Source organism: Corapipo altera, unplaced genomic scaffold (genome assembly GCF_003945725.1).
Source record: "Corapipo altera isolate COAL_440 unplaced genomic scaffold, ASM394572v1 2b, whole genome shotgun sequence".
Classification (NCBI taxonomy): Eukaryota; Metazoa; Chordata; class Aves; order Passeriformes; family Pipridae; genus Corapipo; species Corapipo altera.
Window position 1 is genome coordinate 22,386,736 of NW_020884874.1, and position 25,071 is coordinate 22,411,806.

At 42.6% G+C, this 25,071-nt stretch overlaps 1 protein-coding gene across 1 annotated transcript; it reads right to left on the minus strand.

The window, feature by feature from the left end:
• Positions 1–2,217: 2,217 nt before the first annotated feature.
• On the minus strand, positions 2,218–5,138 carry CITED2 (Cbp/p300 interacting transactivator with Glu/Asp rich carboxy-terminal domain 2). Its single transcript, XM_027634057.1, has 2 exons — positions 4,860–5,138; positions 2,218–4,222 (listed from the first exon to the last, which is right to left on the minus strand). Exon 2 carries the CDS (start codon positions 4,213–4,215, stop codon positions 3,493–3,495), a length of 723 nt encoding a protein of 240 aa, XP_027489858.1. The 5' UTR covers positions 4,216–4,222; positions 4,860–5,138; the 3' UTR covers positions 2,218–3,492.
• Positions 5,139–25,071: the final 19,933 nt, after the last annotated feature.

Consider the following 25,071-nt stretch of genomic DNA (forward strand, 5'->3'; position numbering starts at 1 on the left):
AAGGGGGTAGGTGCTCCCCCCACTGCGGCCTTCAGCCCAGCGCCCACCCGTGAATTCTTTATTCCGAGGGAAGAAGGACGAGGACTGCGCTAATCGGCGCCTGATTTCCCACCGAGCGCGCCTTGCGTGGCGGGGCGGCTTAGGGATGATCTCCCTTCCAAATAAAGCAGCGCGGCTATTTATGGCCGTGGCTTAAAGAGGAGCAGATCTCATGTACCACGTTGGAAGTTCTTGAAAAACAGCCAAAGTACAGAGGTCAAGTTTCCTGCACTGACAGAAACTTAGCGGGGCAGCAGTGTCCTTCGTGAGGAGCTGGAGAACTGGGTCGCCGTGCATCCTTCACTAATCGCTCGGTTCCAATAATAAATTACTTCAGTGTATTTCCAAGCAGCGTGGAGGCCAGAGAGGACCTACTTGAAAGTCTGTTACTGCCTCAGCCAGCAGGAGCATTGCCAAGGGGTTCACACTGGCAAGATGAGGGTCAGGTCCCCAGAATTACTTGGCGGATATTATGAATAAGAAGATACACAGTTGTGTTATCCACTAGGATATGACTCTTCATTAGAAATTAAGGGACAAGGTAGATAATATGATTGTTTGGCAAATTTCCGCAGGGTCAACTTTTAAGAAATCATAAAACCCTTGGCGATGCATTGCCCAAAGCCAGTGCTTTCAGTAGCTGCTGTTACTTAGAGGCAGCAGCTCTCAGGAGTTTTACAAGGTGTTGTACGCAAATAGACTCTACCAGTGTGCACATGGAACTGCCTATTCTTGGAAAAGCTTATATGGAAGGATTTAATGTTCAAAGACTTAAGTAGTGATGTCTCAACTGTGAAGAATCTGTTGTTTAACCAACTTTATGAAGCAAAAGTGCCTATCATTAAAGTGAGAGTATTCCCTTTTGTTTTAAGAGATTGCTGAGGCTTTAAACATCTATGCAATTCAGTATGCACATAATCTGATAGTCTGTTTTACAAGAAGTTGATTAGAATCAGAAAAGTCACCCTCCCAAACTCCAGCAGAAGAGGGCAATGAAACGTGCACCAATCAAACAGCCTTAAAAATGGAAAAAGGATTTATATAGTAGCAAATTGGGCAATGGGTCTCAAAACAACAGCTGTATTCTTCTAAACACTCTTACGTTATTGGTGAGTTAGTAAGTTATCATTCACTGCCATTTGATGTTAAATTTACTGTCACAAAATGTTAGCCATCACTGGCTGAAACCAGAAGGTTGCTTTTTTTTAAATTGCTGGGTACTGAGAGTTGTCTAAGAATGGGCTGTCACTGCCTGCGGAGAGAATTTTGTCATCTCAGGTTTTCCCAGAAGCGTACACTTCCTTTTTTCTATCATTGCTAATACTTCAATATTTACTTGGAGTTTGGTTGGTTTTTTGTATTTTTTTTTGTTTGTTTTGTTTTTCTAACATTCATAAAACATATTAGCTGCTTCCTGTCTTAAGGCAAAGAAGGCCAAGTATCACTTTTCTCACCAGCTGGGACAATCTTAGCAATAGCAATCAGTTTAACTTCCCCGCTGGATTCAAAACTGCTATTTATGCTCCCATTGTGTGGTGATATCCTCCGTTTTTTATGTGACCACGTTTAAAATTTAACTATATCCACCACACTGGTTTTCTTCCTAATAAATTTAGAAGATGTGGATTAAAAAGTAGGCAAAAAGACAGCATGGTGATACTGCTTCGGTATCGAACTTGGGAAGCATGGCTAAACGGGATTAAATGTATTATTAGGGTCCTAGTCCCACAGCCCTCACTAAACTAAATATTTGTGCAGGAGCTTTGCCAAAGGGCCAATGAGGGCAGAAGGCAGCAAGCTGGCATTAAAGGAGCAAAGTATCAGCTGCCTTAAAATAAAGGACATTTTCCCTCAAAATATTTAAAGTAGAACTGTATGGATTTGTCTCAGTGACTTCAGTTGGTAGCAATTTTGGGAGAGAAGGGTCAGAGACATCCCACTGTGGAATACTTCAAGGATATATGCTATGCCCCTTCTCCTAAGCCACTGGAAATGAAATGCTATCGGCTCCAGTGTGATGCAGGTCTGGATTGATGCAACAGTCTCCTGCGAGGTTAGAGGAACAGGATAACACCCCCCCCCCTTCCCACATTACAAATACTTTTTATATATGTCTTTTTACATAACTATTCCAGGTGATATAATAAATATACAAAAGAACAAAGTCTAGTATATAAATGAAAGCAGATTTATAAAATTACAAGTTTAATAGATAAATATAATAAATACTTTATGCATCATAACTCTGGACAACTACATTTAAAGCAAGTATGTTGGCAAGTCACAAAAAAGTTGCGCCTTGGCAACTTTATTTTTCAGAAAAACCACACTGACAGGCATATTACAATGTTACGCATGAGGCTTTATGCTGTAAGTATGTTCAAATCCCACTCACCTACTGAGTTCACCATGACGTATATATGGGTGTAGTGTACTTTCTATTTTGGAATGTCTTTTTGCACACCAACACGGTTGTACAGATAGATGTTCTACTTACCAGGGACAGTGGGGAAGAGTTTTGAAGAAAAATACTGGTAAATGACTTCTAGAAAAACTAAAGAATTTCTTAACTTTTTATTGACATTGGCAAATTAAAATAGAATAAATTAACAATATTTTCTCAAAAAAATGTTTTGTACAAAAATACTGTCAAAATTTCCTGAAAAGCTTTCAACACAGTAGTATCTTTTCATGTACTGAATAAACTATATTAGCACAGTGTCAAAACGCTGAAGACAGAAACAAAATAAAAAAAAGATCTGTGAAATGTTTGCCACTAGTCAACATTCCATCCACACCATATTATTGTCTATACATATGGGGGAGGGGGAATGGGTAGCAGACTTTTTAAGTAACAGTATTACTTTTCCTGATCCGGAAAGGTTTGGCCCACATCTGTTAAGCTTCCAGTTTAGCGTATTCAGAAAAAAAAAAATTAGTCTGCACTGCAATGCATAGTTAAAAATTAAGCAAGATGGCAGCTTTTGTGCAGTAGTATCTGCCCTTCAAAGTTCATGCAACCAACTAATGAATGCAATTTTTTTCCCTGTTCGCTCAGAATTTGAATGCAGTTCAAGTCATTGAAAATCATCGTTTACAAAATCCACAAGATTAAGGAATTTGCCAAGATTATTATCTAACAGTTCAGCACTGTGGGAATTATGGGCATGTTACTGCAAGGAAATTAAGAGAGGGAGGTGGGGAGGGTAGTGACCAACATAAAAAGGCGGAGTTTGCTAGATATTATTACTACGGGAGGGGAGGTTAGTGACAAAGCTACAAAAAAAAAAAAAAAGTGGTGGCAGCGATTTAAAAAAAAAAAAAATTATACAAGCGCATATTTGACTCTGCTTTCCAGATTCTCACCTTTTCAAGCCCTGAAAAGTGAGACACCGTGTCTAGGGGAATGTTTTCATTCGCACCGATAAAAGTCCTTTGTTTGTTTTAAATGAATCAGCAGCTCACCCTGCTGGGCTGCTGTTTGCAAACGAAGTCTGTCATGAAGTCAAACTCGTTCTGTCCCAACCACAGCTCGGGAAGCTCCTTGATGCGATCCAGCCCCATTTCGATGACTAAGGACATGAGGACCTCCTCGTCGATGAAGTCCGTGTCTATGACATTGGGCGGCAGCATTGCCGCGGGGACGTGGGGGACGGCGGGCGGCAAGCCACTGCCGCCGCCGCCGCCGTGCTTGGGGTTGCAGTCCCTGAAATGCTGCTGGCTGCTGCCGTTCAGCTGGTGGCTGCCGGGGTGCAAGTCCGGCATGTAGTGGCTGTGGGGGTAGGGGTGGTGGCTGAAGTACTGGTTGTTCAGCTTCTGGAGCTGCATGCTGGCGCTCAGCTGCCCTCCTGGGCTGGCGACGGGGGGGGCCATGAACTGGGAGCCGCTGAAGCGGGCGGGGGGCGGCATGCTGCCGGCCGGGTGCCCTCCGTTCACGCCGCCCGGCCCCATGGCGTGCCTCACCCCGCTGCTCGCGTTCATATTCCCAGCTCCGTAATGTATATGGTCGCCCATCAGGGCGCTGAAGGCGTGTTGCTGCGGCGGCTGCTGCTGCTGGTGGTGGTGATGGGGGGTGGGAAACTGCCCCATGCCCATCCGGTGCGCAGGGTGGTGGTGGAGCCCGCCGGATCCGTCGGGAAATCGCCCGTGGTTCATGGCCATCATGTGGTCTGCCATTGCTCACCTGGAAAGTTAGCGTGTGAATACATTAGGAAAATACACCCTTCCTCGGACATCCAGCCGTCCTCTCCCAGACCAGCTGCATCTGCCTGGACATGGCAGAAAATACTCCGCTGGTGCTGCAGTCCTCTCCTTCTCGGGAGAGGGGGAAAAGAACCAAACCAACCCAAAACCAAAAATATACCGTGGCTCCACCATGGAGTACAAAGGGAAAAATAAAAGGGGAGCCTGCGGCACGAAAATCCCGGTCCCCTCCGCTAATCCGGTGGGCAGCACGCCTTCCCACTCCAAGTCGCGCATACCTATCGGCGGGGAGCGTCGCGTTCGGCCTCGGCAGCCGCCTCCCCGCGCCCCGAAGGCGCCCGAGCCCCCCGGCTTCGCCCGGGAAGGCAGCGGATTCCCACGGCACTCGCGCTAACTTGGGGGAACAAGCAAAGAATTGGCAAGTCCCACCTAGCCGCTGTCAGCAACTTTCGGAATTAAGTCCCAATTATTTTGTTAAAAATACGGTAGTGCATAGATAAGGACGTGAAGCCGAGGCAGCTGAGAAACACCTTTCCTCGGGTGTTTATACAGTCACGTTTTTCCTGTTGCACACAAAAGGGACACCCAGCACCAGACACGAGAACCGCCGCACTCACCTCCCGGCTTCTTTTTCTCCTTCAAAGGTGGCGGTGGAATCAGTCAGCGAGAGTCACCCAGCATAGAGAGGGCTTTCCCGACTCCCTCTCCCCGGCGCTGACGTGACGGCGCCGCGATTGCTGCCGCAGCCCCGGACCTGGTTCTCGCCTCTCCGCGAGTCGCATCGGCACTTGCCAACAATGAGCTATGTTCCTTACACGGCTTTGGCCGCGGCTAATATAGGATTTCAGAAGGGAGGAGCAAAACCCTTACAGGCAACCAGAAGTAAAACCTGGAGCAAGCGGGGCGGGGGGGGAGGGAAGGAGGTGTGTGTGTGTGTGTGTGTGGGGGGAAACTGGGGGGGGGGGGTGGGGGTAAGCCAAACACTGAACACGCAGCGCGCGCGCGCAGACAGCGGGGTACGCGCGTGGAGGGAGACACGCGGGAAAGGGCCCGGCGGGTCGGGAAGGCATCCAGGCACCCCGCTCCCTGCCCCTGGTCCGCTCTGCGGCGCCCCTCTCAGCGCCTCCCCTGGGAACAAAGCGGGGCTCGGCGGAGGGGTGGCAGGAGCGGCACCCCGCGCACGCCGCCGCCGCTCACTCTCCGCCCGCGGCCCCGTCCGGCTCCGCGTCCCGGCATCGCCGGCGGCCCCGGCGCCCCGTCCGCTCGCGTCGCTGCAGCGCGGCGGGCGCGGACACGCGTGGGGCTGAGCGCTCCAGCGGCGCTGCCCGGGCAGGGCGAGGCCCATCCCTCCGGCGCTTCCGCGGTGCAGGTGCCCGGATCCGCCGGCGTGAGGCCACAGACCCCGCGTGGGCGTCCTTGGAGCCAGCCGCTCTCCCGGAGGCGAGATCCGAAATCCACCTTTTTCCACAGACACGGGCGCCGCATGCGGGAGGTGTGCGTATGAGGGTGCCGGCACTCTTCCTACTCCCACGTCCTTCCATCCCTTGTTTTTGCCCCACAGCCCCGCAGGGCGAGTGCCCACTCACTCTTGCCCTTGGCCAGTGTGATGGGGTTTATTATTGTTATTTAAGATCGTTTTCCTTGCAATGGCAAAGACGAACAGAACATGAGGAGTGCAGGTGGGCACAGGCTTTGCACTGGCAGTCGCCCTGGCTGGGCACGTCCGCTGTCGCTCCTCCGGCTCGGCAATGCCCTGCCTTGCTGCACAGCCCAGGCGGGGCCAAGACACCCCCTACCCTACCGGCGCTCCTGCCTCTTGCTCCGGATCCACCAGCTCCTCTCTGAAGGGCAGCCATGCTGAAGTAGCAGGGACGAACTGAAGGGCCAGGGGGGGCATGCCACAGGGAAGTGCTGGATGGTGGGCCACTTTTCCATAGTGCCTTCTCCTGGCTTTCTGCTTCTCCTCTTTTTTCGTGCTTTCAGCTGTCTGCGGGCACAGATAGGACACTCCCCTCAGCACCAGGAATTGTGAATTGGACGTCAAAGCAGCCATCCTGTAGGCTTACATGAGGTTTCTGCTCTTCCAAGCACTTTGCAAGGATGCATTGGTGCTGGAGGGCCTCCCTGGGGAGGCACAGGTGAGGGCAAATGGGATACTTCAAGATGCAGTCCATGTGGCATGTCCTGCCCCCTTTTGGGTGGGCTAGGTCCTTGGCTGCATGAAATATAAAGGTGAAATCAAAAGGAGGGTAAGCTTCACCTCATCTCTCCTTTACATGGAGCCAGAGCTGGGTTCCTGGATGCAGTGAGACATAATGGATGCGTGATTCCCCGTGTGGCTGGTGCAATCCTTAGCAAAGCCATGTGGGCAGGTGGTAGTGGTTTGACACCAGGAAAATACACAGCTGACACCCCAGCTGTGAGGTACAGGGGTGGAATCAAAGCACTGGGAGGACAGGAAGCTTTAAAAGTGTCCGAGTTATCTCAAGGAAGTTACCTCATCCTGCATCTTCCCTTCCTACAGTGGTCAAGTAGGGTGTCCACCATGATTTCACCTTTTGGTCTTCAAATGCATGTGAGTAGGTGGATGTCTGGGAGTTGCGACTGAGTGAGGACCTCCAGTATGGCCAGGGATGATCAGAAAAGTGACAGTACCTTTCTGGAGTTTTTTCTTTCTCATTGGTGTGCAAGTTTTGCGGGGCAAAACAATGAATAATAAGAAGATCCTGTTCCATTTGGCAAGTAGTCAGCTGTGTATCATGACAAGTGGTTTGTTTAATGTCACATATCCATGGTGATACTGGTATGTCTTTTTACTCTCCACTGCCTTAAGTTTGCAATCCTTTTTAAAGCCAAGCACACATTGTATCACCGACCTGCAAATGCCCTTTCCTATTTTCAGCTTTCAGATGCTGGAAACTGCCGGCTTGCTAAAGTGAGTTATGGACAATTGGCATGAGACTGCCAGAAGAATAGTAGGGAAGTCACAGCCTCCATGATACCTCACTCATACTAAGCGTATCTTCAGGTATTTACAGCCCACATACAGAGAATTAGGCAGGATGGTGTTTTCTTCATCGAGGTTGCAGTGGGGTCCAGATAAGGCTCAGCTGAGTGGTGCCAGATGAGCCAAGTCTGTCACTGTTTATGGCCTTAGCAAAGCGGGAACACAATCAGTTGGTTGCTTTCCAGGAAACGGCTGGAAGACTTGTGACAGGCAGCTAAGGGAATGCAGGACAAAGCATGAGCCCATCACTACCGATCTCACAGGAAACCCCAAATCTCATTTGTTTGCCTCTCCTGATCTAAGTCACGGTTATTTAAAGAAATCTTTTCACTTATATTCTTCAAAGTCTTCTGCATACATGCGTTGGTTCCTCAGTCAAACAGCAAGAAATCAGGGCACTGCATATCAGGAGAAAGCCAGAGATGGCCATGGGTGGGAATGAAAGCAGCAGGATTCACAGAGTTGCATCTTAAGTGAGAATCTGAGTAGAGTTGAAAGCAGAATGTGACTTATGTGCCCATCGAGGAAGAATCACTGAGAAATACCAAACAACAATGGAAAAGAAAGGGAAAGATGGATCCTGGGTTGAGTGTTAACATTTTGGATTGGAAGGTCAGACAGGCACTGAGGCTGGCTTGCAGATGTGTCCCTGTTCATTCCTTCCAGACTGGAATGTCTGTAGAGTGTGGTGAAAGGAAGGAAAGGAAAATCGAAAAGGAGAATCCCACATGGTGTTTTTTCAGGTATTTACTGGAAATGTTTAAACCAGCTGAATACCGGGGCATATCAGTGGAACAAGATACACGGGGCAACCAATTTCAGGGGGACTTGGATCTCCAAGTCATTTTTTGCAACTCTGAGAATATAATCCCTAACTCTCTGTGACTTGTCTGTCCCAGTGATCATGGAGGTGAGTTTCTGTGTCTTCCCTCCCATGCTGACACAAAACAGTCAGGAAAACCCAGGTCAGGACATCTGCTAGGGTTATCTGATAGGAAATTTTATATTAGAATGATATCCTGGAAGAAATGCCCTTTCTGTAAAAATGATTATGCTCTGCTCTTGGGAAGACAAGCCAGGATTTTCTGGCTGTTCTTGGTTTTGACCTCTTCTCAGTTTCCTTCAGTCCCACCCTTCCCAGAGGCACCTGGCAGCTTGGAGGGAAGAGGGAACTTTGGTACAGGAGGTCCCCAGCTCTTTGCTGGGTGGTTGCCCTGGTTTCACTGTCCACTCTAAAGAAAGCAATGACGAGTTTGTGTAGATGGGCACCCAGGAAGCAGAAAAATCTGTTTATGCCTTTTTTTTTCCTTTTTCTGGAATTCCCTTTGTGAGAAGAACAGTTGGGGGTTTTTTGCCATTGGGGTTTTGACTAAAAGGGAGTTCCATTTTCTGACTTGTTTTACTGAGAGACCTATTATTCTTATGTGATTGAGGGGAAAGACTGGACACAAGATGGATCTGGTTATGTAATTCTCTGAGTATCCAGGTGGGAAGGAATTACCTTGGCATGTTTGTTTAATGGCACCAAAGTCCAGACTGTGGCAGAAAACATAGAATTAATTCAGTTCACTTAGTTCAATACCAGATACAAGCTTCCTAAAGCCATCACAGCTCCCCTCTGTTGGTCCAGACACCAGCTGGCTATTCTCCAGAGCTGGGTATCTGCCTTCCCATTGCAACAATCTGCTCTCTTGGGGAAGGCCACTGTTGAGTGAGGTAGTGCACCTGACTTACAGGTAGGCAGCCTAAATGTGGAAGAGATGACCCACTGGGGGTTTCTCTCAGTGGTAGCCTATGTTACAAGGAGCTACTGGAGTGATGTCAAAGCAAATCTATATTGTGTTCCTAAGAGCTGGCTAGTGTGGGAAAGTCAGTGGAAATACAGAGAGAGACACAGAATGTGTCTCCATTAGTCTGCACAGGACTAATTTTTTACTTGCCAAATTTCACAGGATAAACCATCTCTGTGCTGATTGGAAGAGGTTACTCTGCTGATAATGGGGGTATATTTTTTTAGTAGCAAATCATTTTGAAAAGCGAAGAGTTAGAGCAAGGAAATTCCTTGAAGCATTAGGGGACATGTTAGAGGGCTTCATGTGCTTGAATCTCTTGTTGATATGCCAGGAACCAAAGATGTATGTATCAAATTACTGGCCAAAATTAAGGAACATAGGCTATGCAAATTGTGCTACTCTCTTACCACCCACATTTTTTGTGTTTCTTTAGATGGCTCAAGATAGTAACATGCCAGTGTATTTTATTTCAGTAATAATGAATATAGCTTTGCACCCTTCATCTGCATCATCTTTTTTGTGTGAGACTGTGTTTGGAAGCGTGACAAACTCCATTGTTTTACCCTTATGTGCCCTCTCAGAGCAGTCCTTCAAACTTGTGTGATCACAACTGAGATTCTTTCTTAAGTGTAATTTCAATACATGACATCTTCTTTGAAAAAGTAACTCTACAAAAATCGGAAAATTTATTAAAAACATTATTTCCTGAAGATGCTCAAGAGGATGTAAATATACAAAAATAATCATACACATAAGCAAATAATTAATCAAGCATAATTCCATTTGCTCTTTCTCACACAGAACTTCAACTTGGAATTCACTACTCTTTACTTTTGGGTATCAGTGGGAACCAGAAATAACAAAAGGAAACATTCAGGTGCCTTTGACAAACCCATAGTAGCTTCTGTAGTAAACTGAATGACACAAGGTTCAAATAGAGCACAGAGGTGGAAAGGAGTCACCAGCTAGACTGTATGAACAAATAGTTGTTTTGTTTGGAGACCAAGCCAAGTACTAGTGCTACTGGATTGGGTCAACCAAACACTTTAAAAAAAATCTAAGTAGAATAAAATGTTTTATTTAATTAGAAATTATTAGAAAACAGTGTACATACTTCTAAGTATGTATTAGACCTGGATGAGTACACCTGAATGAAGTGTTCACTGTATACATTCTGTAATTAATTGAACTGTAGTTGACAAGTAATTTATTTGAAGTCTGCCAAATAAGTGAAACTTATTATTAGGATGAATTGGAATGCTCAAAAAAAAAAAAAAAAAAGAGAGAAAGATTTATGATTACAAATATAGGTCACAATATAAGATACATTTACACACATGATTAACATTCACGTTTTTTAGGCAGATCATTTCATACCCTACCCTACTCCCCTGTATCTGCATGCAAATATTCTATTTTAAGTTGGTGAGGCTGTGGAGGAAATAAGATACCTCTCAGTATGAGTAAGTTTGACAAAATTTTAACTTCTCAAACCACCAACTGATCAAATTGACACATCTTAAATCCAACAACAGTCCGTACTGGGGACTGAATTTTGAGGTGGTCACATCTTTACAGTACAGCAGTCCACTTACAACACTGATCTGTGTGAGTGTCTGGCCTGGAATTTAATAATACTCAATCTAAAATGTAGTTATATTATTGCATTGATTAAATCCACATTTTCTCTTTGCAGTTTAAATATTTCCGACTTGAAGAAAATGTTAGTAAAATTAACATAATGGTTATATAAGAGAAATGTTCTGTTGCAATGCTGAACATCAATTTAGATATGGGTAAGCACATACTTTGGGTGTGCTAAACATTGGACTCAGCGGTATCATATGTAGCAGAACCTCTCTAAATCACATGAGAGAAATGCTGACTTTGATGGGACTCTACAAAGGTTCATTTTAGAGCAAACAAGTGTGTGCCAGAGTGGTATGGTAGTATGTAGGAAAGTAGTTGTTCCTTATAGTCACTGTGGTCATTAAGGCTTCTCCAGCGTCTTTGCCACTTTGAATTTTTATTTAAATAAATAGGGAAGTAGTTTAATCCTCCTCATGATGATAAAGGGTTACAAGACAGCTGTGGTGTTGGTCACGTGTCACACATTGTCAGCAGACGGTTGCAGTTTCAGTTACATTTTCTCCTTTGATTTGATTATGTTCTTCTCCTAAATTAAATAATTATAATGTGTGTACTGTGTGGTACTGGCAGCACCATCCATTCCAGGCCTTCAGAAATATGCTGTGGGTTCAGGAGAATTTGTAAGCAATAAACCTTCTCATCTTGTTTGGCTTTTTAGGCAACTTACTTTGCATACATCTTCTCCAGTGGTTTATTTTTTACAAGTATGAAGAATCTGGGAATCATTCCAGTCTGACCTGTTTTTTCAGTGTTTTTTTCACTGCTTTTCTTTGGTCGAAGAACCTTTTTACTGCAAAACTGTATTTTGAGGTTTTATATTTCAAACTGTGTCTCAATCCAGCACTTCATGTTGTGTGTTCCTTGAAACACCAATAGGTTATCTTTGTTTTCTGTGGCAAGGGTTAATCTCTCTCAGACAGGCCATTCTCAGTGTAGAAGATGCCTATCTATTCTCCCTTCCTGAATGCTTGCTGCAGAGGAGCCTTGCTGCTATCCATCTCAAGATTAGTTACACACTTTCTATGTCGATTACTTCCTGTTTTCCCTCAGCCTTTAATTTTGGTTGGCACCAGCAAGTGTTGTTTCCATTTGAGTAAGTAGCTGTTTCATGGGCCATAGGATTTGGAAACAACAGGCCCGACTTCAGTAAGTTTTATGTTTTGGTCTGAAATATGTACAGTAGGTCAGTCAAAGCCCTGAAAAATAATGAAATGTAAACAAAGTAAATGTAAATATTCAAAATAGTTTATATTTCCTAAAACTAGTTAAAACTAAGGTTTACTTGGAAATATAAACCCTATTTTCTTATCAGACATATCTTTGTGAGTGTTGCAAACTACACTGTTTTTTTTCCAATTGATTATTTTTGGTTTCAGTTGTTTTTAGGGAGGCACAATAGATGTATGTAATTTTCACACTTTGCTGTTCTTATGCATCAGCCTGATGATATCATACTCAAGCAGTAATAATACTACTACTTACCTTTTACATAAATTAGCACCTTACAGCTTCAGAGCATAATACCAGCATTACCTAATTACTCTAGAATTGAGCGTGCACTCTTTTCCTTTTAAAGTAGAAACCGATGGATTTAAATGGTGCTTTGTAATCAGAAAGGAAAACAAGTCATTTAACAGCCTGTGTAGTGGTCTCATCAAAAGGCCAGCAGCCAGGGTACTAGTTCTCCCCCTCCCCCAATTCCAGCAATGTAATCAAAATCAGACTTAAGCACCCAAATTCCTTTCCGCTTCTGAAAGTCCTACAGAGACCTCAGTGTCTCTGTAAAATGGAAAAAACTGATACCTGTTTCCTAGAAAATGCCTAGCAGAGATCTTTTTGAGTTGATGCCTTAGAATCACTACTGTGGCCACGTCAAAAACGTGTTACGCCTATCCTAGTTTTCTGCTTGTAGTTCAGATCATGAATGGGACTCTGGCCACCTCAATGTCAGTAGAAATAGTCATTGTCATCACTGACTTCAGAGCTGGCAAAGTCCACCCTGGCACTTTTAATCTCACACAGAAGGTAACCCTTCCAATAACCTTGCGCTCAGTCCCACCCAAGCAACAGGGCAAAATTCTCCCCTCTCTTCTCTTCCTTCCCTGTGTCCTAAATATTCCACTCCCAGTGCCTCTTACCAATTACCTCTGCAAGACTCTTTGGAGGCTCTTGCTTCCTTTCTGCTCTAGGATGAATTATCTCTGCAAACTTTCAATCCTCATAGCTCCTGTCCAGGAAGATCACTGCGATTTTCCTTCCAAATAGCCCATTTCCTGCAGCTACACGCAACATCCCCCACCAGATCTCTCGCAGGGTGAACAGTAATAGTCCAGCAACATATTATCAGTCACAGTGAAGTTATGTTCTTTGACAACTTCTTTGCATAACCACATCCACCGCCTCTTCCCTCCAGACTCTGACACCCCAATAACCAATTTCCATTCATATAGAGAATGTTAAATCCAGTTATTATGCCCATACACAGTAAAACACATATCCTACAGTTTTCTCTGGTAGGGAAGGTGTTCAGCAATGGCACAAATTTGTGTTAGGGCTATTACATCTGTCTGAAGTTGTCTTCAAGATCTTTAGTAAAATATTTCCTCCAAGGGTGAAGGCTGACCTATCTTTCTAACTCATGAAGTTGTCTGCTATTCCAGTACCCTCAACCATTCCCATGCCAGGGTAGAAAGAGGATTATGACTACTAATAAACATGTATATATAACTTTTGGTCCTCCAAGAGTTTGAGAAATATCCACCACTCTGTTTTCATTTACATATTTTCTAGAAGTCTTCACGTTTAAGGACAAAACTCCTGCCAGTTTGCAATGTTTTATGAACATTTCATTCATTGTCTTTCATGTATCAATTCTCCAGGCTCAAGAATATTATTATTATGGTCTTGAATATTATATGGTATTGAATATTATATTATGTTCTTGCAGAATAAAACAAACTGCTCTGTGACTAATACTGACAAACTCAGTGTATAGCTCTGATGAATGCTATTTTTAACTGTAATATAAGGTTCATTGCTGCTCATATATTGCATGGCTAGCAATCCCCTGCTCAATTTTTTTTTTTAGCACAGCACAAGGGAACTTGATTTCAGAAAGAACAAATAGGTAAAAGGATATCTGAAATTCAGTCGCATGTATTTTGCCTGAAGATAAGTATTCATAGCACAGAAAAAGCTGCTGGTACACTAAGTTCAGTATGTACCTAACTCGCAATGCCAGCACTAATGTCTTTTGAAGAACTCATGATGTATCCAGCATTCAACAACACTATACCTGGGAAAGGATTACCTCATGGCTGTACAACTGAGAGACAAACCTCTTAACATAAAGCAACTCGCCAGTTACATCATCACTGATGGAGACATAAATCTGAGGGATTTCTATCTTAACCCTGCTGACTCTTGAACACTGGAAATTGAAAGCTCTTGTAATTTTTATTTTTTGTACAACTGATGAAATGGTACCTCCATGGTTTGTATAATCAGTTCAACAGATTACAACAGTTAATGGACTGAGTCCATTTATATGAGCTGAAGACTGCTTCTTTTTTTTAATGTATGTTTAAGTCTCCTTGGTTTTGGTGGTAAACAAAGCTATTTACCATGGTAACAGCTTATGACCAGTTTTCTACAGATTAGTTACAGGCTGCCTTGATAAATTATGTCCTTTTACATGTTTTGTTATTATTGAACAAGGTACATAAGCATGCCATGTGCCCCATCTGGTCTGTCCTTCATTGTACAAACTTTCCTGTACTCCTTCTTTAAAAGTCATCAGTCTGCTCAGTTAAGGTGCTGAAATGCTAGGATGCACTGCAGTTGGTAACTCAGAAGATAAGCAACACTTGGCAGGACTGACCTCTACAAGGTCATTTGGTTTATTCTGTAGACATGTTTTTCTTCTGTATTCCTCCAAGGCTGGATAACTGAAATTTTCTGTCAATGTTTTTTATATCATCATATTACAATATTTTCTGCCATCCATTTTTTTAATTACAGCTTATTTTCTGGGTTTGACCACTGCAGCACACTGAGCAGGCATTTTCATTAAGCTGTCCACACTCATGCTTCAATCTTCTTTTTGAAAGGTTACAATTAATTCAGAACCCATCTGTGTATATGAGTAGTTTAAATCATGCCTTCCAAGGTGCATTACTCTGCACTCATCTACACCGCACTCCCTCTGCCAATGCATTACTCAGTTACTTAGTGTTGTCAAGGGTTATCAAGGTGCCTCACCAGCCTTGTCTTGCCCACTGCTCTTATGTATTCGGCCTTTCTGGTAGGATCTCGATAAGTACATTAAACAATGCTGCTGTTTGTATTGATCCTAGAGGCACCCCACTACTTAAATGCTGTGAAGAGAACTGAGCAATTATTCCTGCTCTGCCCCTGTGTCCTATCCCCTAACTGGATTTGCATCCATGACTGGCAGGGTGTTACCCACTCTTCTCCTCCTGGCAACTGGCTTTCCTTAGTAGCCCTTTGTGAACACTATTCAAAGCCTTTGGACTGTTTAAGTAACTTCTGGTTCCCCATTACCCTGCACTTTGCTATAGCTTCTCAAAATTGCTCAAAATCCAAAGAACTGACATGTGAAAGAAACTTCTTTCTTTTCACAAACTTCTGTTTGTTGACCCAGAAGTTTTTGTTCCTATGAGTGTTGTTGTTTTGGTGTTCCGTACAGGTGACTTTCAGGTTTCTTCTACTGCAGTGCTGCTGCGATGGGGAGCTACTTTATAAACTAAATTCATCTCAGCAAGCTGTTGTGTTTTGTACGAATAGCAATCTCTGCAGAAGTAGTTCTGTCAGCTACTCAAGAGCTGAAAAAAAATAAGAAATGAAGTCTTCTCAGCAAGGATGCATCCCAGTACCCACACCTGAGTTTGGGGCTCTCTGAGGGCTCACTTTTAACCTTAGGGTCCAGTGCTTGTGTGACTAAATTTGGTACTAGCTGGTCAGAAGCTACCAACTTCTCCCTGAGGAGAGTTCCTCAGGTTCCTGTTTTGCCTGCAGGAGAGGCTCCTCTCAGACACCAGGCCTGACAGCCCTGCGAGCCTGTGCTTCCTTTCCCCTCCAGGGCTTCTGTCTACTTGCCACCCCACAGCTGCCTTGCCCCAGCCTTGCTCAATCCTGGCACCTCTTCTCCTCAGGCCTCACATGGCAGCCTCTGCACCACAATCCTCAAGTGGATTACCCTCTCCTTCTCAGCCACTGCCTCAGCTGGCTGCATCTGCGCAGAGTGCCCCACTGTGGTGCCTGTTCAGGCAGGCAGCTGTGTATGTTTGGGGGATTTCGAGCAGGCTTTGCTTTCACAGTGGTGTCTTGGTGTCCTCATGAGCTGTCAACCTGTCAGCCTGGAGGAGAGTTGTCCTCCCGTGTGGTCAGCGGGCCTTGGCTGTGACCAGGCAGCCAGCCAAAACAGTGCACAAAAATCACCTGGTTTCAGGTGGATCACCTTTAGCAAACACCTTTAGCTTCATACTTTCAAGGAATGGAAAATTACTTAGAAAAATGAAGGGATTTGAGATCACCTGGTGCCAGAAAAAAATGGCACAAAGTACTAGAGACTTCTGACAGTGTGTGGGAAGTGGTGCAACACCCGACAGTAGAGATGCTCTCAAACTGGGGCCTTTCATAGGAGGAGACACATCTTCTTTGTTAAGGGGATTTTGATGTGGGTGTTTGTGTTTTGTTGTTTGTTTTTTTTTCTTGTTTCACTCTCCCCACCCTTTTCTTTTTTCTTTTTTTTTTTTAAATTGTCTTTTTTTTTTTTTTTTATTTACCGGCTGTTAAACACTGGTTATGGGTGTGGCACAGCTCTTTTTTAAAGCTTTGGGAACGAGGATGGAGATGAAACTATCACTGGCATTTGTATGGCTAGGGAGCTCCATCTGTAGCTGTGCACCCTGAATCCCTGGTACTGATGGGGTTAGACCAGCCTTGTCAATCCTCAGGGACTCCAGAAAAAATATTGGTGCAGACAAGGCTACTGCTTCCCAAACAGCAGACGCTGCAGTTTTAGAAGGTTGCCTTGCCTACTATTTGTTGGTTTTTGCTAGCAAAAAATGATAATTTTAAATGTGCAAGATCAGCTGTGTTTCTGGTCAAGATATGACCATCATGCCAGCATGGAGGAGGAGGCAAAGATGGGAGTAGGGCGGTGTGGGTGAAAGGCTGGGCTGCCTATTTTGCTGGCTTGTACAATGCAGAGTAACCATATGACAGGACTGCAGTTCCCTTCAAGTAATATGCAGCCAGATACCTTTTCCAGCATTCCATGTGGCAAAAGGAGAAGCAGCAACTCATACCCTGAGCAACTTGTATGCCAATTCAGTTCCCTCAATAAAATATACTTTAGGGCACCATACATACTGTGTGGCTGGTACTGTTGATACCACCTTGGTTTCCTAAAGTTTTCAGTTCATAGTATTCCAGTTTGGTGAATAAAAAGCTTAAAATATTTTTATTTTCATATTAACCACAGAGTAGACATACCACATCTGTCATGCTGAAAATAAGTGATACTCATTTTGGATTAATTTTAAGGCACTCTTTAAAAGTATTACCTTCCCCCCTTCTGATAAAAGAATTTTGCAGTTAGTTTCAATGATCCATTTAAAATCTCATTCTGCTTTTGAGGTTCTTTTTGCAATCTAATTTAAATTTCTACTGCTTGGAAGACCTGCTACGAATTCTTAATTGGTATATGGAACAGTAAATATAAAAACAAATGGCAAAGAATAGGGGAAGAGAAAAAACAGTTTGAATACAATAGAAACAAGGAGTGACTTGGTTGTCACTGTGGCAGCAATGCAAACTTTTAACAGCATGCTGAATGTCAATTATCTTCCATAACTTTTTACCCTCTTCTACAGGATTTTTCTTTTCTGAATTATGGAATCATGGGTCTGCAAAATGCGACTTCTTCTCTTCACCCCTCTATTCCTCTCCCAACTTCCTTGAAATGAAGAAATTAATTTCTTTCTGTAATAATTGCAGTATGGAGTGGAGATTATATCATAGAAATTAGAGATGCAAATAGGCACGTTGGATCATTCAGAAGTGCATCTGCACTATGTATGCGTGATGACTCCCTGTACTGTAACATGTTCTCTAGTGTTTTGTCCAATCCAATTTTGTAAATTGGCTTGACTTCTATTTAAATTGTGAGGCTGTTCCATAATACAGAGAGATTAGCAAGAGGAATGTCCTACACATGACCCAATTTAGGGATTTTATTTTCTTTAATCAAGCTTTTGCCATATAAGTTTTAAAAACTTCTTGCTAAAACTATATGGGAAAATACACAGAAACCATCCAAGATCACTGGAATGGTGATGCAGCTTGTAATCACTTTGAAGGAAAACTGAGGATTAATCTTGTCAATAAGTGCATTATGGGCACTGCTTCCACAGCAGTTCTTCCCACACAAGCGCCCATTGCCCCATATAGGAGCTGCTCAAGTGCAATAGCTGCAAAATCAATCCCACTTTATGTAGCATCCCTTGAATAACAAACTAAAAGTACAGCGTATTATTAGTTTATCTACAGTCTGAAAGTCTGCCAGTTGTTTTTACATTTCAAGTGATGAAGCGCAAAATTATTATATAACTGCCTGAGAAGAGATTCATTAATCTAAACCCAGAAATTTAAAAATTATTTGCCCCAGTTTATTTGGTGGAGAAGGAGACAGTAGGCACAATGTTGTTTAGGCACCTCTCTGGGCTTGAGTGATTTCAGTGTGAGCTGGCCATCTATACAGCTGCTTGGTGCCTTAGACCTTTGTAGCTTTTGGCCTGAATATTTGGCTTCCCATTCCCTGTTCTAAACACAGCTTAGGACTTCTAATTCAGAAATTTATCATATGAGGCATTAGAAAGAATAGATTTCTTTTGTGTTTTAGGTGAGTTTTTTAAAATTTAATTAATTGGTCATTGTTATGTAGCTTTATGATATGTTTTTGTTTCATAAAATAAACAGTCAGTGGGTACTCTTGGCACTTGGCTGCTTTGGAAATCAAGATTCTTTTTTCAGGTGCTTGAAGCTGTGCATGGTGTTCCAGGCTGGAGCAGAAATGCAGTTTTGAAGTTATTTCCCCAGTTGTCTCCACTTACAGACCTCTAGTTTAGTTTACAAAGTGGTTTTGGTATGAGCTAACTAAATTTTGTTTCTTTTCAGAGAAACTAAACCAGAAGCTTTGCTCTGCTCCCACACCAAAACCACTTTGACAGCTGGTAATGGTCCAAGCCAGTAATGAAGCCCTTGAACAACTTTGGAATTGCCTGGGGTAGCACACACTCAGTTCAGGGGTCTGTACTAAATCTAGTCTGAAGTTCCCCAGACTGCTTGAATTGGAGATATAGGAGTCTCAGTACCAACAATTTTGATTGACTTATCTATGTGTATTATGTCAAGTTAGTGGCTACTGATAAATTTAGCTTGAGATTTTAGAAATATAGTGTTTGGCCCCTCTCTCTGTCAGTTTGGACCCTTGAGTGCATTAGTGACTCTCTACATGCCTCTTCCAATTCCACTGGAAAAATAAGTTGTCTTTGTCTCTGGCTTAATCACTTGGAAACTTCATCATCTTAAATTAAAATTGCTTTTTCCTATTTACGAAACCAGGAATGGTTTCTAAGAGCTCTGCCACTCCCACATTACTTACTTTGCCTCTTTTCCAGCTGGGTCCAGCATGATTCCAGTGCTGAGATAACAAAGCACCATCCTGCAGGGTGCTGTGGGTGGAGGCACGTTGAGAGGGCGTAACTGCCCACCACACATTTAGATATCTTTTCACTGAATCAGGTGAAAAGATAGTACTTAATGCCTTTAAGAAAGGGCTGCCTGCCTGACAAGTACAAATTGTACTTCATGTTCCTGTAATTTGACCAGTCAACACCTGGTCTGAAACAAGTGATATACTGTTAAAAGAAAATTCCAAAGCCACATCTAACAACAGAGGTATCATTTTCCTGATGAAATAAATAGGCAGTTAAATCCCCATCTGTGCTCACCACTTCCCAGAAACCAGAAAACTTAAACACTCAAAACTTTACAAATAAGATTTTAAAAAATGAAGGAAATAGAGGTAATAACACACCAGTTTATATTTACAGGGTTTTTAAAAGTTATTATTAATGGCTGCAAAAATAAATTTTCAGTTTTTGATCATTATAAAAATAGAAACATTCTAAGATAAAACCTGGAAAATAAAAATTCATCAGATAGGGTCTCTATCAAAATATGTTTTATCTTGACTAGTAAATATAAGTACTTTTTTAGTTTTGTGTATATAAATAAGAAAAGTGGAGTGCATAGGTGACATTAGCTTAATAACTTCTGCTCAAAATAATTCTTTAAAATCTGTTCACTCACAGGACTGAGTCTAGGTGCTGAGCAGATCAAACAAAAACAAAACAGTAAATAATTGTTCAAGAAAGTACTTTTGAATTGTGGCACTTGAAGTAATAACAGTTTGGCTCTCTATAATAAAACATATAATTGAACCAACTTGGAGGGAAAACCAAAGCAAACCAAAAATTGCTGAGAGAGAAGGATGTCTCCATGAATCAGAATATGCGGATAAAGAAGAATTCGAGAGAGAACAAGAGCTTAAAACCAGGGCAAGGAAAGAAGGAATCTGTAAGATTCAGTGGCTACCAAGGAAGAAAGAAGTTTGGGGGCTTGTAGAGGAAAGTGCAGCCTAGTCTGCTTCAGGCAGTCAGCTGAGTGAGCTCAATCCCCCTTTCTTTGCTGCTTAACCAAAATCAGCAAAGCTTGAACAAGTCTGGGACTGATTCCTGTGGGCCCTCCAGTTCTGTGAGGGCAGGGAAGTCTATCAGAACAGAGAACAATTAGTTGAGAGCATCTGTCCACAGCACAGGCTTTTAAAAAAGTACCTGGTACTGTGCTTTACATCTAGTTAGGTGTATATTCTGAGGATGTGTTGTGGCTGAGGAATGTCTTACACTGTGTCATGTAAGGAGTATCTATCCCGAGGAGTGCTGGGCACAGACTATTCCTCCTGATCTTGTTAGCACTCCTACTGTGAATAAGGGCTTGTTTACACCTAGAGTTATTTCTGATTAGTGCCACATGTGGATGCACTGGCCACACACACCATTAATCAGGAATAATTAATCAGGAACAACTCCATGTGTAGATAAGCCCAAATTTAATGTGAGGGTGGTCACAGAATAGTGTTCTCCATGCAAGTGACCTCAGAGCAGATGAGTAATTGCCTGTCATTTCCATGTGGACAATACTGCTCTTGGCAGGGAAGACCATACATTTGAGAATGATTTAATTTTTCATTACCAGGTACACACACACACACACTGTTGTCAACAATACTCAGTCCTATGAACTGAGTATTGTTGGTGGGTCACAAAAGCGATCATCTCTCACTGTTGCTCCCTGGTATGTACAGCATTAGGCTTTCCACGCATTGCTAGACTCTTGTGAGCATAGCCGTGTTGGCCAAAGGTACGAATAAGTGTATTTATTCCTTTATGTTAGGAAAGGATAAGTGCAGAGAACTTTTGTCACTAAATGACTTGTTTTGCTCAGGCCAAGCTCAGGTTACATTGTTTTGTTTACAACCAAATTATTGCTAGTGCAAGGCTGTTGACAAATTCTTCTTGTGCGGGCAGCTTTTAAAGGCTGAGGTCGTTCAGTGTACCACAGGACAAACTCTTCCTGTTGCCATCGCAGGAGTTTCTGGAGCTGGGGCTTGTAGGAAGCAAGGTTGTTCTGGAGGTGGGCTGGTGTGCTTAGGGGACATTTATCCGTACCTAAGCTGGCTCGCAAACTGGCTGTTACATTATTTGTGTGCAAGCTATTTTCTGTACCATTTTTTGAGGAGCCAATTGCCCATGCTTGGCTTGCTCTTGAACAATGCTTCTTTGTCCTTTTCTTCTCCCTGCTTTTTGGTGCTCAGACCAAGAAGGTGCTGCTCTGGTTCCATTCCTAGTTGGGTTGGTAGGACCCTGGTTCCACAATGCTGGGATAATGTGCTCTTTCTCCTCAGAATACTTAGTGGAGTTCACTCTGTATATAACTTCCCATGAAACAATACGAAACCTGTTGAAAGCCACAAATTAGGAGAGAGCTATTTTATTTTATTTTATTTTATTTTATGAAGGAGAATGCAAAATAGCAGGCAAGTATTCAGACCATGATTGCATTTGGTCTGATTTCGAGCCACATATGAGCACATGTTTCCAATATCTGAGGCCATAACATATTTTTGAGCAAGTATTGAAGTTATTCTGCCTCATGGGGAATTAGAGCTTGTGAGACTAACCTGCTGGTTAATGTGGTCTTATGGGAGACCCAGATTCATGTGCATGTTCCAAGAACTGTACAAAGTGAAGCAGCTATACTGGGACAGATTGAGACTAATATTTTTTCAAAACACTGAATGGCTTTGACATTTGACACTTCCTGGAGAAACAGGAGAATGGGTTCAAGTTCCTTCAATGAATCAGGCAGAGGGGAGACTTCAAAATATATTTCCCAATACACAGGTATGTGCCCTAATCCTGACAGATGTGTGCCCTGACCCTGCTGCTCCCTCCTACCTCCCCCTGCCAAATGCTGAATGTGAGATTTCCAGCAGGGATTAGGCATGAGGTAGGGCTGTGAGCAGCTTCACAGCCTAGCATGTGCCTACCTGCCAAGCTCCTGCTCTGCCTGCAAATATAAGCAGCGATTGAAAATGATCTGTAGATTGCAGTAGTGCTGAAATGTTAACCTGAGGTACCTAAAGTTGGAATTAGGCATCCAAGTAATTTGTAGATTTAGTTCATAAAATCTGAAGTGTGATATATTTTAATAATTAGTTTCTATAATAAGCATTTCACTTGGGAAATAAAAATGTGTTTCATGTATGTATTTGGCTTTTTTAATTACCTGTTTTTCTACTAGTCTTGTGAGGAAGGTCTTTTCCAACCTGACTGATTCTGTGCTATAATTTATATTATAATGTCATGTAACTCAAGTGTAATTCTAGGAATAGCATTTTTGGTATGAATAGGGTTTTTTTTCTTCTTACATTTTACTGAACCATATTAAATCATAGTCAGCTGAGAGAGCGTGTGCAGCTTTTTTCATTTTTTTTTTTTTTTTTTGGGGATCACTTTTTATGCTGATTCTAGATGTCCAAAAAGCTGAAAAATAGTGATTTGGCATTTGTAACCTTTCAGTAGATTTCTGCTTTCAAAACCTCATAATTAGCTCATGGTGAAATGCTTTTCATGGTGGTACACCTTAGAGGGCCACCCACCTGAAGCTCCCGCCGGAGCAGGATGTACCTGTTCTGTTGTGTCCCCTACACAAGGGTGCTGTGCTCCTGCTCTTTGACTTGTGCTGCCTTTTGATACATTTAGGGTTGTGAGAGAAAGAGTTGGCTTTAAATCCCAAAGCTATGTATATGTTTTCTATAGTTAACAAAAAGAATGTCTCTTCTGCATCTGTGATCATATGTAATCGGAGATACCTGTGAAGCTTGGTCTAACAGTGAGTTGACGGGTTGGATACAGGGCACATCTGACTCAGGAATCTACTACCATGTAATTTGCTTCCTCCATTTATTGCCAGAGCATGAATCTGTTGATTTTTAGGTCATGCTGTTTCTTCTACTGCATCTTCTCTGGGGAGGAGAAATGAGAGTATTGAAGACATGTTTCTTGGAAGACTTTTTCTCTTTTTTTAATAATTTTTTTGAGAATTGAAATAGGAAGGTCTATGTTTGGACATGAGTGCTGTTCCTCAGGACCTAATCTTAAATGGATGGGATACAGATATTTGACTATGCTTAAATAAATAAACAATACCATAAAGGGACACAGCCTTTAAAAATGTCAGCTATCGAAAGTTACTGCAATTTTGCTCACTTAAATTCATGGAAGTGGCATTCAGATGACAGATACCCAAGGTTTTGCTGACCTTGGAACATTACTGAGTAATCAGTCATTAAGTAATCATGAAGTGTTCTTGCACAATGTAGTCGATGTTTTCAGCACTTAACATACTTTCCCTTGAAAGCAGGAATCTTCTTGCTGCATCTTCTATTCTGGGACACAAATTTTTCCTAACTTATAGGAAAAACCATTCTTCGTTTTCCTTGTTTGCTTTTCCCTGCCACATCTCTTCTTAATGCTAGTAACAGCCTTCAGTTCAACTTTTGACTTTGCATATGTCTCTTAAAGAGTACAATAAAACTTGAGGTTTACATCTTGACTGTAGAAGGGCTGAATTCTGCCTTCAGGTGAAAAAGCATCATTCTCTTTGAAATAAATGAAACTCAAGCATATTTCTTGCAAAATCCTGTGAGGGAGGTGAGCAAAGTGTTATTACACCAATCTTTGCAGATAATCTGAGACAAAGAGGATTAATGAATTGTCGGGATTCATTGAAAGAATCATTAGTTAAAGCTATTACTGGCACTCAGGAGTTTCTGGGCTCCCAGTCCTATGTGCAATCCACTTGGCTATAATTCTGAAACTAAGGCACCCTAAGGTGGTGGATAACTTACTCTGCGAAGAAGTTACATGGAAGGTTGTTCAGATTCACCAGCTTAGTGTGCACACAACCAAATTGGTACTTGGACCTACACACTGCTTTGCATTTTATGGAAGCAAATCAGCAGTGAAGGAACGTCTCTGGAGGCCGTGGCTGAAGGATGAGATGTAATGTTTGGTGTACGAGGTGGCACTGGTTGATGCTTAGCACACAGGTGGCAGAGCAGGGTGAACAGAGAGGACATGGAGGAGGGAACATCATGATGAGAGAGAATAGGGTGGGAGTGGAAGGAAAAGGAAATGGGAGGAGAATGGGAGACTAAGCAGAATGTGATGGGAAGGGATTATAGACCTAAATTAGACAAAAACGTATTAATTGATGCAATTTCTTATAATTTTAAAAGTGCCCATTATATATATCTATCTGCTTATTTTCTATGCATCATGACAATGGTACTTTGGAAGGTATTCTAGAAATTATTGATTGCTTCTGCAACACAGACAAATATTTGTTAATTTGATTTTCTGAATTTAACAAAGTTAGTGTTGTAGTTTGTGATAGGTTCGAATTGGAGTTGCACAAGCACAGTGAATTAAAACGATTCCTGAAAAAAATAAAGGTTTGTACTTGCTCCCACTGATATTAATATCAGATATCAAAATTACTTTTATTAAAGCAGGATTGTACTCGTAGATGAAAGCTCTGATTTCCTGAGCTTCTATTAGATGCAATGGGCATCTGTTTCATGGCTGACAATGGAATATATATGCTCATATGTTATCACTCAAACTCTACCTGGTGTAAAATCTACCTAGGACCACCTGCTTTCTT